The 24,898-nt window shown below is 38.1% G+C and overlaps 1 protein-coding gene across 1 annotated transcript; it reads left to right on the forward strand.

Annotated features, from left to right (window-relative positions):
* Nucleotides 1-245: 245 nt before the first annotated feature.
* Nucleotides 246-24,165, forward strand: LOC121430157 (monocarboxylate transporter 6-like). The gene is made up of 4 exons (XM_041627435.1): nt 246-708; nt 20,258-20,401; nt 20,916-21,899; nt 24,029-24,165. Exons 1-4 carry the CDS (start codon nt 513-515, stop codon nt 24,163-24,165), a joined length of 1,461 nt encoding a protein of 486 aa, XP_041483369.1. The 5' UTR covers nt 246-512.
* The last annotated feature ends 733 nt before the right edge of the window (nt 24,166-24,898 follow it).

Consider the following 24,898-nt stretch of genomic DNA (forward strand, 5'->3'; position numbering starts at 1 on the left):
ATCCCAGGACCAAAGGCATGCCATTTTGGTCACGAGAAATTTCACTACAAAATGAAGGTGAGCTCACCAAGTCTCACTACTTCAGACAATTTATTTGATACCATGAGAATAGCGCAAACCTGTGCATGTAGACGAGAAGGACCAAGCCATGTCCAGTGGCGGACCGTGACCCGTAGGAGACAACGCATCGGAGGGGCACAGCATTGTTCACAAACAATACATACAGTGCCCCTCCAATGCTTTGTCTCCTCCGGCCGGGTCACGGTCAGCAACTGGATATTGAGTATCAGACTCATCGGTCCTTATCCTTACTGTGGTACTCATCATTACAGTTGAAGTTGGTTTCGCTGGTTATAAAAGTGGACAATCTAGCGGGAAACTTGGATCCCTGATATTTCGAAAAGATCGAGTGTTGTTTTTTCATTTCCTCTCTTCAAATATAGAATGTCTCTTTAAACGGAAACAGTGCCAATAATATAACTTTTCTGCTCTGTGAAATATTGTCGTAAAACATGGATAGATTCAGCAGGGTACTGCAGTCTCCTTGTTTTCCAGTGGTTCTGATCTTGTTCATGCAATCTTGTTCCATCATTGGTCTTGTCAAGGCCACGGGAATCCTCTTTCGAGACCTGTCAAAGTCCATAGAGATGACTTCGGCTGATCTTGGTACAACACTTGGTCTCCTTTACACAGTAGGCCTACTGTCAAGTAAATATATTCAATATAATTCTGTTATTATTCTATGTTTACGAATACATCGTTCATGATTAATTAGTCATGTTTGTTTAAAGATCACTTTATGTGAAGCATGGCAAAGACGCTTCCGAATTTTCGAAGAAACTTGAAAGTGAGGTAGCGAAGCAACCTAGCTTGTTATATAGGCCCGGGGGGCCACTTCCATTCACGAGTGGATACCATGCGCGACCATGGGGTCTCGAAAAGCACCCTAAACACGTAATTTCCATATTCTGAAAATGCACCCCTTAACAAGTATTGACGTGTGAAACCCTACCCTTAACAAGTATTGGAAACAAAACGATACTCTTGGCAAATATTTCCTGAAATGAACCCCTAAACAAGTAAAGGAAAGGTTTTATTGTTACGGGTCCTTTCGTTGTCGGCTTTACCTTATTTGGTTTAGTACGACCCCACCTTCTGCACCTCGCGCAAATAGGACTCTAAACACTTAGTGTTGGGGCAGAAAGGACATCCTTTATAAAACATTTTAATTTTGTTTTATCATCCCCGCAAATTCGACCCTAAACACGTAATTTTACTAGCGAAATGGATACCCTTTTTTCATTATTTTTGTGTTTTTGACACCCTTTTCACGTTACGTACGTAACGTGCCATATCGTGAAAAGGACATCCTTTTTACGTGTTTTTTTGGTCGCGCATGGTATCCACTCGTCAATGTAAGTGGCCCCCCCCCCCCGGGTATATAGGGGTGCTTATATGTGCACGAACAGGATATTGATGAATTTTGATAAAGTTTTCTTTAATGTTTCAAAATTTCAGGGGAAGGGGACAGTGCCCCGAGCCATACAGCCATGCGTAAAAAGGAAAATGAATAAATGTGAAGAATTTTTATTGATCAGCAGTTGAGTCATTGCCAATTAACTCGTTAGAGATGTCTAGAACATTGAATGAATATGTAAATGATTTAATCAAATCTCAGCAGCTTCCCTTTTCTTTTCATTGTATTGTCTTATATGAGGGCGCTCATATACGTTGTACACAGGGCCGTATAGCTATAGAGGGAGGGGGGTACGTGTGACCTCCCCCCAACATTCATGGCAGTCGGCAAAATGGAGGATAGGGGAGAAAAGAAAGAGGGAAAGAAAGGAAGAGAAAAAAGAAAGGAGGAGAGAGGGGGAGAGAAAGAAAGAAAGAAAAAGAAAAGAAAAATAGGGGTACTAACTTCGAAGAAGGTTACGACTTATAGAGTACAGACAATCAGTTGGCTTAGAGCCCTACTAGTCATGCTAGTCAGCCAAGTACAAAGGACAAAATCAGATGGAGCTACATGTATAACACACAAAGTAAGCCCTCGGTCCTCGCCCAATATAAACAAGCTTGTAAGTTTGCAAATTATACCACAATTATTGACGTTTTAACGAACACATTAGTTTTGTAAAATTAGAGGCAAGACTAGGTAAAGAAATATGGGTTTCATTTGAATAATCAAAGCCAAAGTATAGTTGGCAAATTATAAAAGGGGCCTATTAAAGTGACAGAACACTTTGCAATCTACCAGTCAGCAAAGTGATGTACAAATACTGCCCCGTTTCAGATCTGAAAAGAACCAAACACAAGACTTAAAAAACTGGTAACTCTGCAGTTGGCAAATTCATGAAGACAAGTCTACAACTTGTAGACTTGTCTACTCCTCTCCCCCATCGACTGGTCCCCCCCCCCCCCCAAAAAAAAAAAAAACGGAGAAAAGGGAGAAAAATAGGGAGAAGAAAGAAACGTAGGGGGAAAGAAGAAATTATTGTACATTATAATGTTATATTATGTTATTTTATATTACATTATTTTTTCATAATTATATATATATATATATATATATATATATATATATATAATTCAGCTCGCGCTTCGCGCTTGCATCATTTGATTAGTGAAATATGGTAGTCTTAGAAGATTCCCGCAAACAAGCTTAAGAATGTCCCTCTTCAGATCTGAATTTCTTATATCTTCAGCTCGCACTTTGCGCTAGAATGTCTCTATATGCCATTCCAAAGGACTTGGATACTATGACTACAAAAACTCTTCATGTGTTTGGATGTGATTCAAAATCAGCAATCGCTTAGCACTCGCATTCATTAGATGACTATGGTGAGATATGTATACTCTTAATGGATTCTAAAAAAAGAAATAGTCCTTAAAATGTCCCTGTTTAGGGTCAATATATACATAATTTTCAGCTCGCACTCGCATCATTTTGTTATTGAAATAGATAAGGTCTTTTCCTACAAAAAAAGACTTAAAATGCTTTTCTTCAGGTCTGAATTTCCTAAATTTTCAGCTCGCACTTCGCGCTCGCAATATTTGGTTAGTCAGATGCGTATTTTAATCATGATTACAATGACTACAAAAAAGTGTTTTATGTTTTCTAACAAAATCAAGCGTTCGGCACTCAAATTAGATGAGTATGTTGAGATGAGTATTCTTATATTTGATTCCTAAAAATAGTCCTTAAACTTTCTCTGTTTAGGGTCAATAAATACAAAAATTTCATCTCGCACTTCGCGCTCACATTGTTTGTTTAGCGAGACAGATAAGTATTTTTATTTTTTAATTGCTATTATGTCCCTTTTTAGGTCTGAATATCAAAAATTTTCAGCTCGCGCTTCGCGCTCGTATCATTTGCTCAGTGAGGTACATTACATATCCGTTAAGGTCAAAAAGCCTTTACGTGGCAATTGAGCACGCTTTGCGCACTCACCGAGTGACTCAAATTTTTTTGATAGTGCCCCCCCCATGCCGTGACCCACTGTACGCCACATTAGGGTAAATATTGTTATACTGCAAGTTAGCAACTACAGCGCACTAGCCTTTCTATTTTGATCCAAAATGTTTATTTTTACAGTGAAAATATCTTTGTATATCTTTGCAAGTATTCACCAAATGCCACTACTTCAATTCTAAAAATTCTGAATCTTTTTACATGTGATTATTGTAGGGGGACACTCCCCCCATCAGACTCCCCTGTGTTCACGTTGGCGCTGTCACACCAAATTTAGTTGGCAAATTTAGCTGGTACACCCCCAGCAAAATGCTTCTGGCTACGGCCCTCGTTGTACAGTAGTTTTGACTATCATCCTTTCAATGTCTGCACTCCTGTTTGATACCAGAGTGATGAAGTAGGTGACTGAACAGCAATTAATTGTAAGAACTCATCTCATATTACATGTATTACCATGGTTGAAGGTGAACTCAAACTTTTTAACTGGTCATACGGGTATATACTGGTCGTCCGGGGGCTGTGGCGTCTAGACCCTACTTTAACTGCTCCAAAAGAAACTCTCAGATTTGTTGCGACCGGACCTCCATACTCGTCCGATGAAGATCATCATATGGATCGAAAGCTTGCATGACAACCAATAAAAGGCGTACTTCTGAAGCTACGACCGTCTCATAGCAAATTTTTGCACCCATGTATATACAGTGCGTATCAATAAAAAGCTCACACTTTGAAAAAGTCCTGGCAATTGAAAAATATACACCATTGGGATATATTTTTCACATTCTTTTGTTTGGGTCTGAAAGAAAATTTTTCGACAGAATGTTACACTTGAGTGAGCACTGTCCATTTTTGTAAAGCTCGCAGAAATCGGTTTGCGCAAAAATGCTCATTTTCACGCTGTGTCAAGGAAAAAGACTGAAACAAACTGACCGTGCAGTACATTTCTCATGAATTTCTTGTACATTTTTAGCAAATTTGAATAAAATAGATACATTTAAACTTTTTAAACAACTTTTCCCCCAAAATAAAAACTTCGACTGTCGGTAAGCACAACCTTTTCCTATTTTGTGCCAGCTGGATCTGAGGATTTAACTGAATGGAAACAAAAAGTTTATTTCAGACATCTCCAGCATTCTCAGGTTTTTATCATTTAAAGTGAGAAAACATTTCATATATAATTCTTGTTTCACCACACTTTTCAGTAGTTTGACAATGATTAACAAAATAAAAATCTAGCCAAGCCATTTTTTTTCCAATCACAGCTCCGTGTAAAGCAGATATCACGACGGCTTCGGTGTGTGGGGAGGGGAGGGGGCGCAATGGCGCTCTATGAAGTGTTTTGGGCAAGGGAATAAATTAAAATGGTAAAAGATACCTTCAAATCAATCTTCCTAGCTAAAGTCCATATGTTATTCATGATTAAGGCTTACTTTTATTCATTCACTCATCATTTTTCACGAACTTTTCAAAAGAAAGTGATGCTCACTCAAGAGGAAAGATTTTTCAACAGTTATGTTGTCATCTGTACCAATGTCTAAATGTGAAAACAGGGACAGGTTAGTGGCTAAGGTCTAGTGGTTAAGACACCGGCGTTCCTAGCTGGGGGCCCGGGTTCGATTCCCGGCAAAGACATTTTTGCGGCATCACCAATTTTTCCAAAAAAAGGGCAGGTAGCTCTGGGGAACCTTGATTTAAGCTACGCCTACCATTGTTCTCTTAATTCATTTCTTTCACATATCTAAATACAAGAGTTGCCAAGGCTGTTGTACATGTATATAATTTCTCTCGCACACACACACACACACACACACACAGACATAACCTCACACATAGAAATATATATAAACCCCTCAAAAAAAGTTCTGCAACTCAAGTTTGAGTACTAATAAATTTCTTAGTGTGCCATCATCATATGTAAAAGTGGTATCTTTAGAAAGCATGATTATTCTTCTTAACAATCATGTGTAATTTGTAATGAAATACACAGACACGATAATACGCAGCAATATTAGAAATGAAATGTTGCAAAATATATATATATATGTATATATACATAAAATTTATGTATATACATATATATATAATATATATGTATATATATATATATATATATATATATATATATATATATATATATATATATATATATATATATATATATACACTCTAAAAAGTGAAGTGCTAATTTAGCTCCCAAAGAGCGTGTATAGTGACTGCACTTCGGAGTGCTGATTTGTCTAGTTCAAATTTGAACTAGACCAATTCCAATTTTCCAAAAGGGTAGATAGCTCTGGGAAACCTTGATTTAAGCTATGCCTACCATTGTTCTCTTCTTCCATTTCTTTACAATATTTAAATAAAAAAGAGTTGCCAAAAGCTGTTGTACATGTAAAGCTTTACACATTTGTATTTCTTCTCTCATACGTGTACTGTATCAAAGCAATAGCTTTGATCCAGCTGAGGCATGGCGGCTTGTCATTGTTCAAAACTCACCTTCACCCGACAAAGGAAAATATAATTGGTATAGTGTCGAAAATCTGTCTATCTGACGGTCAATCGGATCGGGCTCAGTCTAGCCACTAACCCGTCTCTGTGGTCTAGTGGTTAAGGCACCGGCGTTCAAAGCTGGGGGCCCGGGTTCGATTCCCGGCAGAGACATTTTTTCGGCATCAACAATTTTTCCAAAAGGGTAGATAGCTCTGGGGAACCTTGATTTAAGCTACCATTGTTCTCTTCATCCATTTCTTTACAATATTGTAAAGCTTTACACACACACACACACACACACACATATATATATATATATGTTAGAGGGTGTGTGTGTGTATTGTGTGTGTGTGTGGGGTGTCTGGAAAACGAAGACCGAAGACCGAAGACCGGGGACACATATCACACTCGTGTGAAAGCGTTTGTAGTTCACGCACGAAGTGTGTACAAAGCAGTGCAAAGTGTGTACAAAACACGTGCGCGGGTTAGAATGGACTTTGGACCTTGCCCCCTACACATGTTCTCCCATTGACATAACGCATGTCCCCGGTCTTCGATCTTCGTTTTCCAGACCTGTTGTTGGGTGTCTGGAAAACGAAGACAGAAGACCGGGGCCATCGCATCCGTCTAGCAAAAATAAACCATTATTATATTCAAATCAAATTCAGGAATATTCTGATATTGGATATGTAATGAATTATGATTGGTTGATAAGTTAATGATAATTGATTGAGCAATATATCGCGCTCAGCTCAGCTGGCATTAAAATTTTATACCATTGACATAACGCATGTCCCCGGTCTTCCGTCTTCGTTTTCCGGTCCTGTTGTTGGGTGTCTGGAAAACGAAGACAGAAGACCGGGGCCATCGCATCCGTCTAGCTAAAATAACCCATTATTATATTCAGATCAAATTCAGGAATATTCTGATATTGGATATGTAATGAATTATGATTGGTTAATGATTAATTGTATGGATATCGTAATGTGAATGATAAGTGATTGAGCAATATATCGCGCTCAGCTCAGCTGGCATTAAAATTTTATACCATTGACATAACGCATGTCCCCGGTCTTCGATCTTCGTTTTCCAGACCTGTTGTTGGGTGTCTGGAAAACGAAGACAGAAGACCGGGGCCATCGCATCCGTCTAGCAAAAATAAACCATTATTATATTCAAATCAAATTCAGGAATATTCTGATATTGGATATGTAATGAATTATGATTGGTTGATAAGTTAATGATAATTGATTGAGCAATATATCGCGCTCAGCTCAGCTGGCATTAAAATTTTATACCATTGACATAACGCATGTCCCCGGTCTTCCGTCTTCGTTTTCCAGACCTGTTGTTGGGTGTCTGGAAAACGAAGACAGAAGACCGGGGCCATCGCATCCGTCTAGCTAAAATAACCCATTATTATATTCAGATCAAATTCAGGAATATTCTGATATTGGATATGTAATGAATTATGATTGGTTAATGATTAATTGTATGGATATCGTAATGTGAATGATAAGTGATTGAGCAATATATCGCGCTCAGCTCAGCTGGCATTAAAATTTTATACCATTGACATAACGCATGTCCCCGGTCTTCGATCTTCGTTTTCCAGACCTGTTGTTGGGTGTCTGGAAAACGAAGACAGAAGACCGGGGCCATCGCATCCGTCTAGCTAAAATAAACCATTATATTCAGATCAAATTCAGGAATATTCTGATATTGGATATGTAATGAATTATGATTGGTTAATGATTAATTGTATGGATATCGTAATGTGAATGATAATTGATTGAGCAATATATTGCGCTCAGCTCAGCTGGCATTAAAATTTTATACCATTGACATAACGCATGTCCCCGGTCTTCGATCTTCGTTTTCCAGACCTGTTGTTGGGTGTCTGGAAAACGAAGACAGAAGACCGGGGCCATCGCATCCGTCTAGCAAAAATAAACCATTATTATATTCAAATCAAATTCAGGAATATTCTGATATTGGATATGTAATGAATTATGATTGGTTGATAAGTTAATGATAATTGATTGAGCAATATATCGCGCTCAGCTCAGCTGGCATTAAAATTTTATACCATTGACATAACGCATGTCCCCGGTCTTCCGTCTTCGTTTTCCAGACCTGTTGTTGGGTGTCTGGAAAACGAAGACAGAAGACCGGGGCCATCGCATCCGTCTAGCTAAAATAACCCATTATTATATTCAGATCGAATTCAGGAATATTCTGATATTGGATATGTAATGAATTATGATTGGTTAATGATTAATTGTATGGATATCGTAATGTGAATGATAATTGATTGAGCAATATATCGCGCTCAGCTGGCATTAAAATTTTATACCATTGACATAACGCATGTCCCCGGTCTTCGATCTTCGTTTTCCAGACCTGTTGTTGGGTGTCTGGAAAACGAAGACAGAAGACCGGGGCCATCGCATCCGTCTAGCTAAAATAAACCATTATTATATTCAGATCAAATTCAGGAATATTCTGATATTGGATATGTAATGAATTATGCTTGGTTAATGATTAATTGTATGGATATCGTAATGTGAATGATAATTGATTGAGCAATATATCGCGCTCAGCTCAGCTGGCATTAAAATTTTATACCATTGACATAACGCATGTCCCCGGTCTTCGATCTTCGTTTTCCAGACCTGTTGTTGGGTGTCTGGAAAACGAAGACAGAAGACCGGGGCCATCGCATCCGTCTAGCTAAAATAAACCATTATATTCAGATCAAATTCAGGAATATTCTGATATTGGATATGTAATGAATTATGATTGGTTAATGATTAATTGTATGGATATCGTAATGTGAATGATAATTGATTGAGCAATATATCGCGCTCAGCTCAGCTGGCATTAAAATTTTATACCATTGACATAACGCATGTCCCCGGTCTTCCGTCTTCGTTTTCCAGACCTGTTGTTGGGTGTCTGGAAAACGAAGACAGAAGACCGGGGCCATCGCATCCGTCTAGCTAAAATAACCCATTATTATATTCAGATCAAATTCAGGAATATTCTGATATTGGATATGTAATGAATTATGATTGGTTAATGATTAATTGTATGGATATCGTAATGTGAATGATAATTGATTGAGCAATATATCGCGCTCAGCTCAGCTGGCATTAAAATTTTATACCATTGACATAACGCATGTCCCCGGTCTTCGATCTTCGTTTTCCAGACCTGTTGTTGGGTGTCTGGAAAACGAAGACAGAAGACCGGGGCCATCGCATCCGTCTAGCTAAAATAAACCATTATTATATTCAGATCAAATTCAGGAATATTCTGATATTGGATATGTAATGAATTATGATTGGTTAATGATTAATTGTATGGATATCGTAATGTGAATGATAATTGATTGAGAAATATATCGCGCTCAGCTCAGCTGGCATTAAAATTTTATACCATTGACATAACGCATGTCCCCGGTCTTCCGTCTTCGTTTTCCAGACCTGTTGTTGGGTGTCTGGAAAACGAAGACAGAAGACCGGGGCCATCGCATCCGTCTAGCTAAAATAAACCATTATTATATTCAGATCAAATTCAGGAATATTCTGATATTGGATATGTAATCAGTTATGATTGGTTGATAAGTTAATGATTAATTGTATGGATGTCGTGATGTGAATGATAATTGTTCGAACAAAATATTGCTAAATTTTAAAATTCAATAACTTTGTTATCCGATTTTGATGAAATTTTCGGTATTTTACTCAGTGAATTCTACTCTATTCATTAAAGTGATTGGTTACACTTGTCACCTGTGTCTGTGATATGTTCCAAAAATGAAGCCCAGAAAAAATTGCGTTCGAAAATGATTATTTAGTGCTTCAAAAATTGAAATATAAAGTGACCGGAAACACCATCTTAATTTCATCCCATACACTTATGTGTACTAGTTAGGTGTCTATTAAGACGCCTATTTACAAAATCGGGGATTGCCTTGTAGTTTTAGCTTTTTATTCTCAATTATGGTTGTTTTCAGGGTTTATTAGTTCTAATACATGCACTTGTACACATGTTTCATCTTGGTTTGAGAATTTTTTTAATCGGCTGCTCACAAAGTTAAACAATTCCTTTAAGCTATACATACTTTCAGCCCGGACCATCCCATTAAAAACTCCGTATAAAATAAACCTAATTGTAATAGAAAGCAATGTCATCGACCTAAGACAGGTGGCAAGCGCGCCCTTGTGAATGTATTTTCCATACGGTCGGCGAACATGAAACAATAGTGCGTCGCTAGCTTACTACTTTGCGGTTAAACCGGCCGAGACGTTCCCACGCGTACATTTCGAGACAGCAACATTCAGTACGCGTTTGGAAGCCCTGTTTACACGTGCATCGGCTTTTGGCTCAGAACCATAGGCCGATGCAGAATTGGCTTTTATGGTCTATCTTGCACCGCAGAATCGGCTAACCCTCTCTGGGAATCGACGGGCGGACGACATTTATACCGTTTTCATACTGAAGGCGAAGTTGAGTTACTCCGGAATAACTCCGGATTGAGTTTATACGCTTGTACTGCGGACCGACTTTAAACCCCCTTTCATATTGGCAAACACCGCAGCGGTGTATCCGCTGTTGTTGCCATGGTTTCCAAGCGAGTTCGCGCCATACGTGTTGCGAGATCACAGCGATAAGTGCATACCGCATTTCCGGTGCGGAGTAACTCCGTTTGTAACCCTCTTCTCGAAGTGGGTTGAGTACACCGCTTTCATATCAATTTGTTTGCGCTCCTTTTTTGCAGTGCGTAGCGTGTTAAATTATTTCCCTATGGAGAATAATAAAAAAATACGCCTTTTTTGACGGATTTGCTAAGATATCTCCCAAACGCGTCAACAAGGTGATCTATCAAAACAGAATAGAATAGAGCAGATTCTCACCTTGAACATGATATGATTTTCATTTAATTTTAGTCAAATTAAGTTCTGTCACTTTTGAGGTTTTTGGAACCTTTCTTGATGATTTTGGAAATCCATTTGTACATGAGCCAATGGGCAAGTGCAGGAAACGAAACGTTTGGTGCGACTTCACATTGTTGTAAAAAAATATATACGTCACAATAGACCCTATCAAAAAAAGACATTTTGCAGAAAATGCTGTAGATTGCGAATACCTAAGAATTATTTTGATTGGATAAAAAAAACCTCTGTCACTTTTCACATTTGCAAAAGCTTTTGCAATAATTGGTCACTATAGTTTGGCGGGTTCAGCCGATGGCATTGTGTGTACACAGTACACACGCATAGCTAGGCAACGCAACGCGTGAAGAATTTTGCACGTTTTCATTATTCGTACAGCGACGACTTGAGTGTATGTTGGATAGGACCGTACCACTTTTGACCGGGGGGTGTGCCAATGAATGCAAGTGATCAAGAACAGTTACAAAACTGAAGGGAGTGAGAAAACAAGGAAAGTGAGAGGGAAATTTATGAAAACAAGTAATGCCAGGAAAAATGATAAGAAAAGGAGAGAAAGGAGAAGAAGTGAAAACACGCAGCTGAGTGCGCTCACGATATGTAAGTTGAACACCCCTGCACCGCAATGTAGCAGCCCGCCACTATACACGTAGATTGCCTGCACGATGCGAAGACAGCGGCGCGTATTAGTGACTGTGCGTTAAACGTCCCATTTTTATGCCTTATAAAAGGAGCGTTTTTTGTACACAACAAATTGATATGGAATCCGGATCAACTAATCTCAGAATTTTCATATTGCCCTCCAAAGTGGAGTAACTCCTCCTGGACTCCGGACTAACTCCACTTCGGCTCTCACTATGAAAGGGGTATTAGTCTCGCCTTCACCTCTTGTGGGCGAGACAAACAATGAGAGTGGGAAAGAATAAAGAAACAAGAGGAGAAAGGAAAAGGACCAATAATTGGAGTGAACACATCTAATCATCCTGAAATAGGGCCTACTAATAAACAAGTGAGAAAGGGGTTAGAAATAAAGAGATGGCAAAGTGAAACAGAAATTTTAGTCGGGAAAGAAATGGATAAGAGCAAAAAATAAACGGGATGCGAAAATGCTAACATGAAATCTGAACAGAAAACAGAAAAAACAAGAAGGAAAAAAAATAAATTAAGAACGCAACAGCTAGTGGCTGTCTCAGGCCCCCCCCCCTGAAAAAAATTGGCAGAGCAAAAAAAAGGGAGAAAGAAGAAAAGATAAAACGAAAAGAAGAAGAAAAGATAAGTGGAAAAAAGAGGAGGAAGACGAGTGAATGAAATAATGTGAGGGGAACACTTGCCAAAAAAAAAATCTTTCATGTTACCATAAATAAATCTTTGCGCTTCGAGCCAGAATTGCCTGTTCGATGAGATTCATATCTTGCTCAATACATCTAGGCTGATATGGAGCAAGTTTTGAATTTATTATACAAAACATAATTAGCTCGGACATCGAACTTTCAATATTTTTTCATTCACAAATGTAAGTGCTCTGTAAAATGTCCGTTTTTGTCTCACCTGCGAAGCAAAGTGAGACTATAGGCGCCGCTTTTCCGACGGCGACGGCGGCGTCAACATCAAATCTTAACCTGAGGTTAAGTTTTTGAAATGACGTCATAACTTAGAAAGTATCTGGACCTAGTTGATAAAACTTGGCCATAAGGTTAATCAAGTATTACTGAACATCCTATTAGAGTTTCATGTCACATGACCAAGGTCAAAGGTCATTTAGGGTCAATGAACTTTGGCCGAATTGGGGATATCTGTTGAATTCCCATCATAACTTTGAGAGTTTATGGATCTGATTCATGAAACTTAGACATAATAGTAATCAAGCATCACTGAAAATTTTGTGCAAGTTTCAGGTCTCATGATTAAGGTCAAAGGTCATTTAGGGTCAATGAACTTTGGCCGAATCGGGGTATTTGTTGAATTACCATCATAACTTTGAAAGTTTATTGGTCTAGTTCATTAAACTTGGACATTAGAGTAATCAAGTATCACTGAACATCCTGTGCACGTTTCAGGTCACATGACCAAGGTCAAAGGTCAATGAACTTTGGCCGAATTGGGTGTATCTGTTGAATTACCATCATAACTTTGAAAGTTAATGGATCTGATTCATGAAACTTGTACATAAGAGTAATCAAGTATCACTGAACATCCTGTTCGAGTTTCAGGTCACATGATCAAGGTCAAAGGTCTTGTAAGGTCAGTGAACTTTGGCCATGTTGGGTTTTTTTGTTGAATAACCATCATATCTCGATCTGTAAGTTTATTGGTCTAGTTCATAAAAAGTGGACATAAGAGTAACCATGTATCACTGAACATCTTGTGCGAGTTAGAGTAGTATTCAAAGTCAGCACTGCTGCTATATTGAACCGCGCGATGCAGGTGAGACGGCCAGAGGCATTCCACTTGTATTGTCTACATATCAGCATTTTTTTAAGCTCACGCTGCGTGGTCACATTGTTTGATTTGCCAAGTTCCTATTATCTATAATATTCTATTAAAGCTTGTGTATAGTTTTGGTAAATCCAAAATGCACCTATCACTATTCCAATTCATTGCTAGCTAATATGAATGGATATGCTCTCTAACAGTTATGATGTGGAGGATATGAAATGAAAATGTGTTTTACAGGATAACTTTTGCGATTTTACATGGAAATTTAACTTGATCGGGTCACCCGATCAAATTAAAATATCTGTGTGTTTTTGTCTTTCAATTAAATCCTATTCCAAATCATGGAATGGGCTGAAACTTTCAAGATATTTTCTTTGTAACTTTTGGATATCTAATTACTAAATTTATAAGATAAGTGCTTGAATGCCCATTTTTTTAATTTAGAACAAGCATCGCCGAGAGAGGACGCTATATATCCAAGATTTGAATATTTGAATTTTTCTCAGAGAACACGAGCTCTACGCTTCAGTAAGACTGTCATATTAGATAATATTCGATTATCAATCACATTATTGACCCTTTACCAAAGCTATACCGAGGCTTTAAAGAATGTATTCAAAAAGCCCAGATTCTAGGTCCAAATCTAAAACATGCGCGATAGCCTGCATGTTCTTTTTTTAAAATCTACTTGAATTATCCAGTTTCACATCATAATATCAATAATTGTCTGCTCGCGCTTCACGATCGCATTAGTAATGATACCCAATTAACTATATCTTATTTATGATTTACAAAATATGAATAGTGTCCCGCTTTTAGGTCTGAAATCTCTTTTTTTTCCTCTCGCGCTTCGCGCTCGCATCCATTGTTTCGTTACATACCTATCCCTTTTATTGATACAAAAAGTAATTACCATTCTTTTAGGTCGGAATGTTAAAAAAATGCTTTATTGAAATATATATACCGTCTTCGTGGGTACCTATAAACAGTCCTTAACAGGTCCCTTTTCGATAATGCTATAGGACAGTTAATAACAATTTCTGCTCGCGCTTTGCGCTTGCAGTAATTATCTAGTTACATACGCATCTTGTTCAGGTTCACAAACATTGCCCAGAATAGTCAATTTTCAGGTTAAAATATATACATGCAATTCCAAAAATTTTCAGCTCGCGCTTCGCGCTGACATATATGGAGCTTAAAATATCAAGATTTGAATTTAATATACAAAACATATTTTATCTCGGATATCGAGCTTTCATTATTTTTTCACTTTTACAAATTGATTTTTTCTTGAAAGTGCTCTGTAAAATGTCCTTTTTAGGTCTAAATATTAACATTTTCAGCTCACGCTGCTCAGTCGCATTATTTGATTTGCATAGGTCTACTTCTTTATAAATTCTTACGTACCGTCCTTAAAATGCATCTTAAACGAATTGTTTACTATCATGATTGCCAATTTGTTTAGAAAAATCAGTTTTTGATTATGTCATATTCTTTACAATTGTTTACAATTTAGTAATTTTGGTACTTAATTTCCTTCTTTAATGTTGCTTTCACCCAAGAGTAAAACACAAAACACTTCTTGTAATTTTACCATTTAGGGCCTAAATGGTAAAATTACAAGGTGTTCTTGTTTGTATTATCTTTGCATAAAGTTTTTGAGCTTGCTGGAATGTGCACCAATCGTTTCATAATTTTTAGCTTCTTATTAGTTGAATTGTTTTAAAATAACAGGATTATAAGTCCTACTTGACAGTGTTAGTGTTGATAGATGCGTTATCGACTTTCAATATATTTTTACCTATAAAGGTGTCTTTTTACGTTTGATCTATTTGCCTGATTTCTTTCCTGAAATTGAACCCGAAATAAATATTCAAAAAAATGAGATCAGTTGGAATCGGAGATATTCAGCATTTGTGATTATTATGACTAATCGTGTTCAATTCATCTATGAAAACTTAGTATGAGGGCCAGTTTACACATTTTCTGATGAATATATGCATAGCCAAACGGGAGATTTCGGGTGCAAGACCCCCCCCCCATTTTTTATGATGCAGAAGGCGCCGCTAAACAAACAAAAAACGGAAAAAAGAAGAAAGTGAGAGAATAGGAAAAAGAGCAATATCAAACAGAAAGAAAAAATTATCAAGGTAAGATAAAGAAGAAAATATTTCGAAAAACCTGTGCCACCTACCAAAACTTAAAAAGGGTCCCGCTTCTAACATTGATGCTGGAGAGAAGGGATGATTTTATGGGGGTAATTGTCCTCAGGCAGGGGAAATTGTCCGGGGGATAATTGTCCTCGGGGGTTATTGTCCAGGGGGTAATTGTCCTCGAGGATAATTGTCCGGGGGGTAAGTGTCCTCGGGGGGCTTATTGTCCGGGGGTAGTTGTTCGAGAGTAGTTGTCCGGGGGGAATTGTCCGGGGGTGATTGTCCAGGGGGTAGTTGTCCGGGGTGTAATTGTCCGGGGGGTAGTTGTCCTCGGGGGGTAATTGTCCGGGGGTAGTTGTCCGGGGGGTAATTGTCCGGGGGTAATTGTCCTAGAACCATTCACACAAATAACCATAACTTATCCGCAGCCAATCATAGCAGATGACGTATCCAAGATCAAAATATTCTTGAACTGGTGCAGGCAGGGGTAATTGTCCGGGGATAATTGTCCTCGAGGGTAATTGTCCAGTGGGTAATTGTCCTCGAGGATAATTGTCCGGGGGATAAGTGTCCTCGGGGGCTTATTGTCCGGGGGTAGTTGTTCGGGGGTAGTTGTCCGGGGGGAATTGTCCGGGGGTGATTGTCCGAGGGGTTGTAGTCCGGGGGTAGTTAAATTGTCCGGGGGGTAATTGTCCGGGGGGTAATTGTCCTAGAACCATTCACACAAATAACCATAACTTATCTGCAGCCAATCATGGCAGATGACGTATCCAAGATCAAAATATTCTTGAATGGTGCTGAATGATAGGCCTACCTTAGCTAGACAAAATTATACGCGATCCCCGGTCTTCTGTCTTCGTTTTCCAGACACCCAACAACAGGTCTGGAAAACGAAGATCGAAGACCGGGGACATGTGTTATGTCAATGGTAGTAAAATTTTAATGCCAGCTGAGCTGAGCGCGATATATTGCTCAATCAATTATCATTCACATCACGATATCCATACAATATTAATCATTAAATTATCAACCAATCATAACTGATCACATATCCAATAACAGAATATTCCTGAATTTGATCTGAATATAATAATGGTTTATTTTAGCTAGACGGATGCGATCCCCGGTCTTCTGTCTTCGTTTTCCAGACACCCAACAACAGGTCTGGAAAACGAAGACGGAAGACCGGGGACACGCGTAATGTCAATGGTAGTTGCAAACGGCAGTTAAGTTGAGACTGCTTGTACGTGATTGCGCAGTATGAGGTGTATTGTACGTTATAATTGTTATGTATTAATTATGCCCTAGCTGATAACGATATCCTTACAATTAATCATTAACTTATCAACCAATCATAACTGACTACATATCCAATATCAGAATATTCCTGAATTTGATCTGAATATAATAATGGTTTATTTTAGCTAGACGGATGCGATCCCCGGTCTTCTGTCTTCGTTTTCCAGACACCCAACAACAGGTTTGGAAAACGAAGATCGAAGACCGGGGACATGTGTTATGTCAATGGTAGTAAAATTTTAATGCCAGCTGAGCGCGATACATTGCTCAATCAATTATCATTCACATCACGATATCCATACAATATTAATCATTAACTTATATCAACCAATCATAACTGATCACATATCCAATATCAGAATATTCCTGAATTTGATCTGAATATAATAATGGTTTATTTTAGCTAGACGGATGCGATCCCCGGTCTTCTGTCTTCGTTTTCCAGACACCCAACAACAGGTCTGGAAAACGAAGACGGAAGACCGGGGACACGCGTAATGTCAATGGTAGTTGCAAACGGCAGTTAAGTTGAGACTGCTTGTACGTGATTGCGCAGTATGAGGTGTATTGTACGTTATAATTGTTATGTATTAATTATGCCCTAGCTGATAACGACATCCTTACAATTAATCATTAACTTATCAACCAATCATAACTGACTACATATCCAATATCAGAATATTCCTGAATTTGATCTGAATATAATAATGGATTATTTTAGCTAGACGGATGCGATCCCCGGTCTTCTGTCTTCGTTTTCCAGACACCCAACAACAGGTCTGGAAAACGAAGACGGAAGACCGGGGACACGCGTAATGTCAATGGTAGTTGCAAACGGCAGTTAAGTTGAGACTGCTTGTACGTGATTGCGCAGTATGAGGTGTATTGTACGTTATAATTGTTATGTATTAATTATGCCCTAGCTGATAACGACATCCTTACAATTAATCATTAACTTATCAACCAATCATAACCGACTATAAATATCAGAATATTCCTGAATTTGATCTGAATATAATAATGGTTTATTTTAGCTAGACGGATGCGATCCCCGGTCTTCTGTCTTCGTTTTCCAGACACCCAACAACAGGTTTGGAAAACGAAGATCGAAGACCGGGGACATGTGTGTCAATGGTAGTAAAATTTTAATGCCAGCTGAGCGCGATATATTGCTCAATCAATTATCATTCACATCACGATATCCATACAATATTAATCATTAACTTATATCAATACCAATCATAACTGATCACATATCCAATATCAGAATATTCCTGAATTTGATCTGAATATAATAATGGTTTATTTTAGCTAGACGGATGCGATGGCCCCGGTCTTCTGTCTTCGTTTTCCAGACACCCAACAACAGGTCTGGAAAACGAAGACGGAAGACCGGGGACACGCGTAATGTCAATGGTAGTTGCAAACGGCAGTTAAGTTGAGACTGCTTGTACGTGATTGCGCAGTATGAGGTGTATTGTACGTTATAATTGTTATGTATTAATTATGCCCTAGCTGATAACGACATCCTTACAATTAATCATTAACTTATCAACCAATCATAACTGACTACATATCCAATATCAGAATATTCCTGAATTTGATCTGAATATAATAATGGTTTATTTTAGCTAGACGGATGCGATCCCCGGTCTTCTGTCTTCGTTTTCCAGACACCCAACAACAGGTCTGGAAAACGAAGATCGAAGACCGGGGACATGCGTTATGTCAATGGGAGAACATGGTGTAGGGGGCAAGGTCCAAAGTCCATTCTAACCCGCGCACGTGTTTTGTACACACTTTGCACTGCTTTGTACACACTTCGTGCGTGAACTACAAACGCTTTCACACGAGTGTGATACGTGTCCCCGGTCTTCGGTCTTCGGTCTTCGTTTTCCAGACACCCGTGTGTGTCTGTATTGCGCCAAATGTTAAACGTTCATTATGCAGATTTGTATATATTATGTTTGTTTACGTATGCATGGTATGTGCATGGTTATACGGGTGTTAAGGTGGGTGTGTGTATGTGTGTATAATTATGTAAAGTTATGTTGAAGCTTGATTTAAAAATGGTTGATTTCTGTTTTCCTGCAAATAATTTATATAGCCATTTAATATTAATTATTGTTAAAAACATAGAGGGTTGGGGACTCAGTTAAGTAATTTCTTTCGTTTTCAGATATAAAAATATAATTTAAGGAGTTTCATTCCGTCCTTATTTGCTTCAGTTCTTGGTAAATATATATGTACTTTTTTTGCATATCCTTGTTGATATGAAATGAAGATTTGTATTTTTTTTTGTATTTATCTGCAGTTTATGTATTTCATTTGAATGAAATCCTAATAAAAACATGTTGAAAAAAAATGAAGATAGTGAAATTGGAAGGACACCCACTTCAGATCTGCCCATTTTTGGCTGCATGGGACATCCGCACTTTACGCATTTACTAAGGAAAAACTCTCTACAGCGCACCAATTCCTTTGAAAATGCAAGTAAATTGAATGGAGAGCTGAGAGGCTTTTGTCGAAAGTTGGTAGACCGGGACAGTATCGGAATCTCTTGACTCTGGTAAACGACTTGTTTACAATTGTTCGTCCGGTGTAGATCTTCGAATGATCTGCTTTCCCAGTCCACCAACTTTCGACAAAAGCCTCTCAGCTCTCTATCGTGATTTTGATTGCATTTTCTATAAGGAATTGATGCGTTGTTTAGAGAGTTTCCCCGTGGAAAATGCGAAAACTACCTATTAATATTATTGCGTTGGTGTAAAATTACCGGTTGTAACAGGGCTCAGCACATAATTATCATGCCTCCCTTAAATAAAAGCAAACTTTGATTTTACATGTTTTAAGTCGTAATGACGTTTTCGCATCGACTAAAAGGCTTTCGTAAGATTCTGATATGCCCCTAGGATCTATACCGTGTGAGTAAAAAAAATGACGCTTCACAAATCACCAATTTAAGAAAGAAATGTCATGAACACATAATCATTCTATATGGCTGGAACGAGTCTTCTCCCAAATAATTTGATATCATATATTTGTGGTATGTTTTCACGCCTGGATTATCATTAGGTATTCTTTTCAGTAAACATATTTGCAAATCCCTTTTCAATGAAACTAGCTTGAAAATTGATACTAAAAAGTACTGATTAGATATTGCAAATTACTGAAAAGGTGTTTTGAAATGGATTTTTGCAACCCTTGTAGGATTATAACATCATTAAGATCTCATTCATTGCAGTCATGTCTTACTTAGGCACAAATCGAGATTTACATAACGGCAAAGAATACCTCCTGATCATCCAAACGTTAACACACACCACAATAAATATGGTATCAAATTATTTGGGAGAACATACTCTTTAAGGCCATATGATTATGTATTCATGACATATTTTTCCTTAAATTGGAGATTTGTGAGGTGTTTTGTTCTGTTTGCATCTTATTAGCTCCCATCATAGCTTTTGTGATCAAGCGGACTTCCAATCTGCAGTATCTCATGATTACCGGTGCCATTATTGGAAGCAGTCCTGTCATTCTTGCGTCCAGATCAACAAGCAACTGGCATTTATTCGTCACCTTTGGGATATCTGGTAAGAAACTGCGAAAAGGACAATCAAAAGCCACCGTCATTTATCTTTATATCTAAAGCAAAGCATATTCCATTTGCTATCTTTCCCGTAAACAATTATCAGAATCATAGTTTAGTTTTATAAGCAACCTGTCGAAGAACTCTTCAATTGAGAACAATATTTTAGGGGCATACAATTTGGTAGGAGTACATGTATATCTGACATGTCTGAAGAAAAATAATCCACTCGCTACTGTACCAAGGATCGAAGAACTGGAGTCGTGTCAGTATAGCAGAATATTCCTATTCCCTAGCTGTACTAAAGAATAATGTTAATTAGTTTCATTCTTGAAATATACGATTCTACTGAACTGCTAAAATTATTTTTCACGGGGTGAAGAAGTGGGGGAGGGGAGATACTCTCTTCTTGCATGGGTTTGGGATGTGAGGATGGATTGAAAGAACTATATAGCGAATGATTTAGGATTTAAAACTCTCATAGTATTTCGTTTTCTCTACCATCCCAATCAATTTAGGAATCGGGCTCTATATTTTGCGTATGGCATCCCTGACTGCTATGGACAGGTTTGCTGGGGACTACTTCAACCTCTTGTACAGTCTATCGTCTTGCGGATACTCTGCCGGCATGGTTCTATTCCCGTTCCTGGCCGACAAACTGCTGAAGTATTACGATTGGCGAGGTGTTCTTCTAATTCTCGGAATTCTCATGATGTGCATGCTGGCCGGAATCGCATGCGTTTTTGCCATTCTGGTAACAGTTGACGGCTTTAAAGCTGCAAGAGAAGAAGAAGAAGAGATGGAACGCTGCGACCAGGCTGATGATACGATCTATGAAGCAGAAAGTAATGGTTGCTCTTCTGGAGAAACAACAGACAAGGGCCCCTGTGATGACGTCGCTGACACGGATCCGCTTCTAACTCCTTCCTATGGACATGATCGAGTGGCCGTCGACCAGGCATGCCTAAATCATGAAACAATTCCTACAAATCACCTCGATTGCGTAGTCAGTATTGCAAGAAAGGTCTCATTCTGGATTCGAAACATTGGGTTTTACGACGATCCGTTTTCCTTATTCATTTTCTTATCTGTCGGTGTATTCTTTTTTGTTTACAATGGATGGCACGATTTCCTTATACCAAAGGTCTTACAGCATGGGATCTCCCACGAATATACAATCATCGTAACCTTTGTTGCTGCTGTCGGAAACTTTTCTGTCCGACTCATCATTGCTGCCCTCACCCACAACTCAGTTGACCCAATCAACATTCATCTGTTTTTAACGATCCTCAACATCATTTCTATAACGTGTGATTTATTCATACCTCACTATTACATCGTGTTGATGACATCATTTTGTTCTGCTGCAGCCCTTGCTGGAAGAGCGTGCTTGGGAATCCTGATCGTCAGGAATCGATTTTCATCTGAAAACCTTCCCATAGTTTTGAGTTTGAACAACATCGTAGAAGCCTTTGGATTTTTCCTCGGAGGATATTTGTCAGGTATGTGGCTCTCTTTTATGTTTCATCTCCACGGGATCGAATGAAGAAGGGAATGCAACATGTTTATGTTTTAGTCATTGACTTTTCTGTTTGACCGCTTGCATTGTTAGATATTTAGTTTTCTTTGTTTTGTTTTTCTTTTTCTTTCCCTTCTTTGAGTAATCATTAGTTTTTACTTTTCAGTATTGTTTTTTTTTATATTTATGTATGCATTTCATATATCCAAAGGTCTGACAACAGCGGCAAGCATCTGCTTATTTTGTCATACCACTGCATGTCTGCAACCTTGTTATAATCAGTTATGTTAATGTTATGTTAATCATCATAATTATACATTATTATTCTGTAAAATTCAATGTAATCAATTTTTGTGATGGTTACACTATGTACATTACCATGACATGCAGAAACAAACAAATAAATAAATAAATAATTAAATAAATATTTGATATTATATACGTATATCCGGAATCCTTTCTTCCCTTCACATAATGTTTTTTCTGTATTCACATTTATTATCTTTTGTACTATTTGAAAAATGGATGAAGTGTCAATTGGAAGAAAAATACTTGAATTGAAGAAAGCCTGCATGGATCTAATAATAATTCCTTCAGATTTTTAGCGATGTGAAGGGTCACCATGATACTCAAAATGCTCAAAGGCTAAGTTCACGTGGAAGTAATTAGATATTGCTCAAACTACAATGAAACAAGGCTGAACTAACCCGCGATGCGTGTTAGTTTATCCATTTTGACCTTGTTTCTTCATTCATTTCACGGTCAAAAAGAAAGAAAAATGAGGATCCCATATAAATCACGCGAAATATGCATGAGATATTGTTTTTCCAGTTAAAAACAAAATATCTTCGGGGAGGGGGCATTTGACATTGTAATCCCCCGGGGTCCACTTACATGGATGAGTGGATACCATGCGCGACCAAAAAAAAAACACGTAAAAAGGATGTATTTTCATGACAGGGCACGTTACGTACGTAACGTGATAAGAGTGTCAAAAACACAAAAATATTGAAAAAAGGGTATCTATTTCGCTTGGAAAAATATACGTGTTTAGGGTCAAATATGCGGGGATGATGAAACAAAATCCAAATGTCTTATAAAGGATGTCCTTTTTGCCCCAACACTTCGTGTTTAGAGTCCGATTTGCGCGAGGTGTGGAAGGTTGGGCCGTTTACTAAACCAAAATAATGGTGTCTAAAGGTAAAACCGACGACCGACAGACGCGTGACATATCAATAAAATATCTCTGTGCTTGTTTAGGGGTTAATTTCAGGGAATACTTGCTAAGAGTATCGTTTTGTTTCCAATACTTGTTAAGGGGTGCATTTTTAGAATATGGAAGATATTGTTTAGGGGCTCAGTTCTGGGAATACTTGCCAATCGTAATTTGTTTCAAATACTTGTTAAGGGTAGGGTTTCACACGCCAGTACTTGTTAGGGGTGCATTTTCAAAATATGGAAAATACGTGTTTAGGGTGTTTTTCAAGACCCCGTGGTGGCATATGGTCATTGGAAGTGCCCCCCCCCCCGGGTGTAATCCATACGCTGCACGAAAATCGAACAAGTTCGATATTAAGCATTTCCGAAAAATTCTTTCTAATGTGAACGGCTTTTAGGCAATATCCTATAGTTTGTTTCTAAACGTGCATCGTATACCGGATACTTGGTATACTTCTATGGAACTCGGCCAAAGACATTTTGATTGTAGTATATCGGCAGCACGGGAGAGAGCGACCGGCAGTTATGATTATGATTTTTCAAAGAGATAAAAAAATACCCAGTAGAAATAGAAATTAAAAAAAAACCGGAAGAAAAATAAGAAAAAAGGAGAAAGATAAAGAGAGAGGTAGAGAGAAAAGGAGAAAGAGAGAGAGAGAGAAAAGGGATATAAGATGAGATACAACATGAGCACTGAAAAATATTTTAATTACAAATATTTGTGCGCATCACGTTTGAAATAATATAAAAATCCTTAGGGAGTGATTTTTTTAAAAAACAATATTGTTTGATAGGAAATTTGTTTTTACAGTCATGTATACATCTTCTTTTGTTTAAACTATCCATTTTTGTTCTCTTCTTTTATAACATTTTATTTCCAATTTCTCGGTACAGGGTTCGTAGCCGACAAGTTTTCATCCTACGACGCAACATTCAAGCTTCTCGCCTCAGTTGATGTTCTGACTTTTGTTTTCATGCTATTTCCCAAAATGAAGAAGAAACCTCAAATCTTATCGGATGTGGAGAATTAAAAAAACAACACTTACCATAGGGTGACCGTTGCAGAAAAAGTTGCGTTTAAACGCAAGTCAAAAAATCAATCGCAAGTCCAAAATGCGCGCTGTTGATTGGTTGAAAATCAGGTTGCACATGATTTTTAGAGTTGCGACTGATTGCAAGTCTTTCTGCAACGGACCCCAGGTCATCATGGTCATTGTCAGACAAATCCACGTGTGCCAGACACGGTTCTAGACTAAAAAAATTGAGGGGGCTTCTGGGGCCTTGGGATTTTTCGACGTTGGTTTATTTAATACCATGAAAATATTGTGTATATACGTGGGAGAAAAGGACAAAAAACACAAACTAATCACGTATTCAAAATGGTTGAATGTTTTTCATAATCATTTAATCTACAGTGCGTATCAAAAAAAAGTTTACACTTTGAAGAAATCCGGTAAAATTATACATTCGTAATATCCTGAAGATTTTTCCACATTGGTACAGGTCCATTTAAGCAAATGCCGATATAAATGTCGAAAATTATTTCCGCTTGAGTGAGCACCACTTACTTTTGAAAAGTTAGTGAAAAATCATTTGCGCAGAACTTTGAAATAGTTATGAGGATAAAAGTAGACCCTGGTCCCGAAGAACACGTGGAATTTAGCTAGTGAAATTGATTTGAAGATATTTTCAACCTTTTTAAACTTGTTTCCTTGCCCAAAACACTTCGGAGAGAGCATTGCGCCCTATCCACTCCCCCACACA

Source organism: Lytechinus variegatus, chromosome 16, assembly GCF_018143015.1.
Source record: "Lytechinus variegatus isolate NC3 chromosome 16, Lvar_3.0, whole genome shotgun sequence".
Classification (NCBI taxonomy): Eukaryota; Metazoa; Echinodermata; class Echinoidea; order Temnopleuroida; family Toxopneustidae; genus Lytechinus; species Lytechinus variegatus.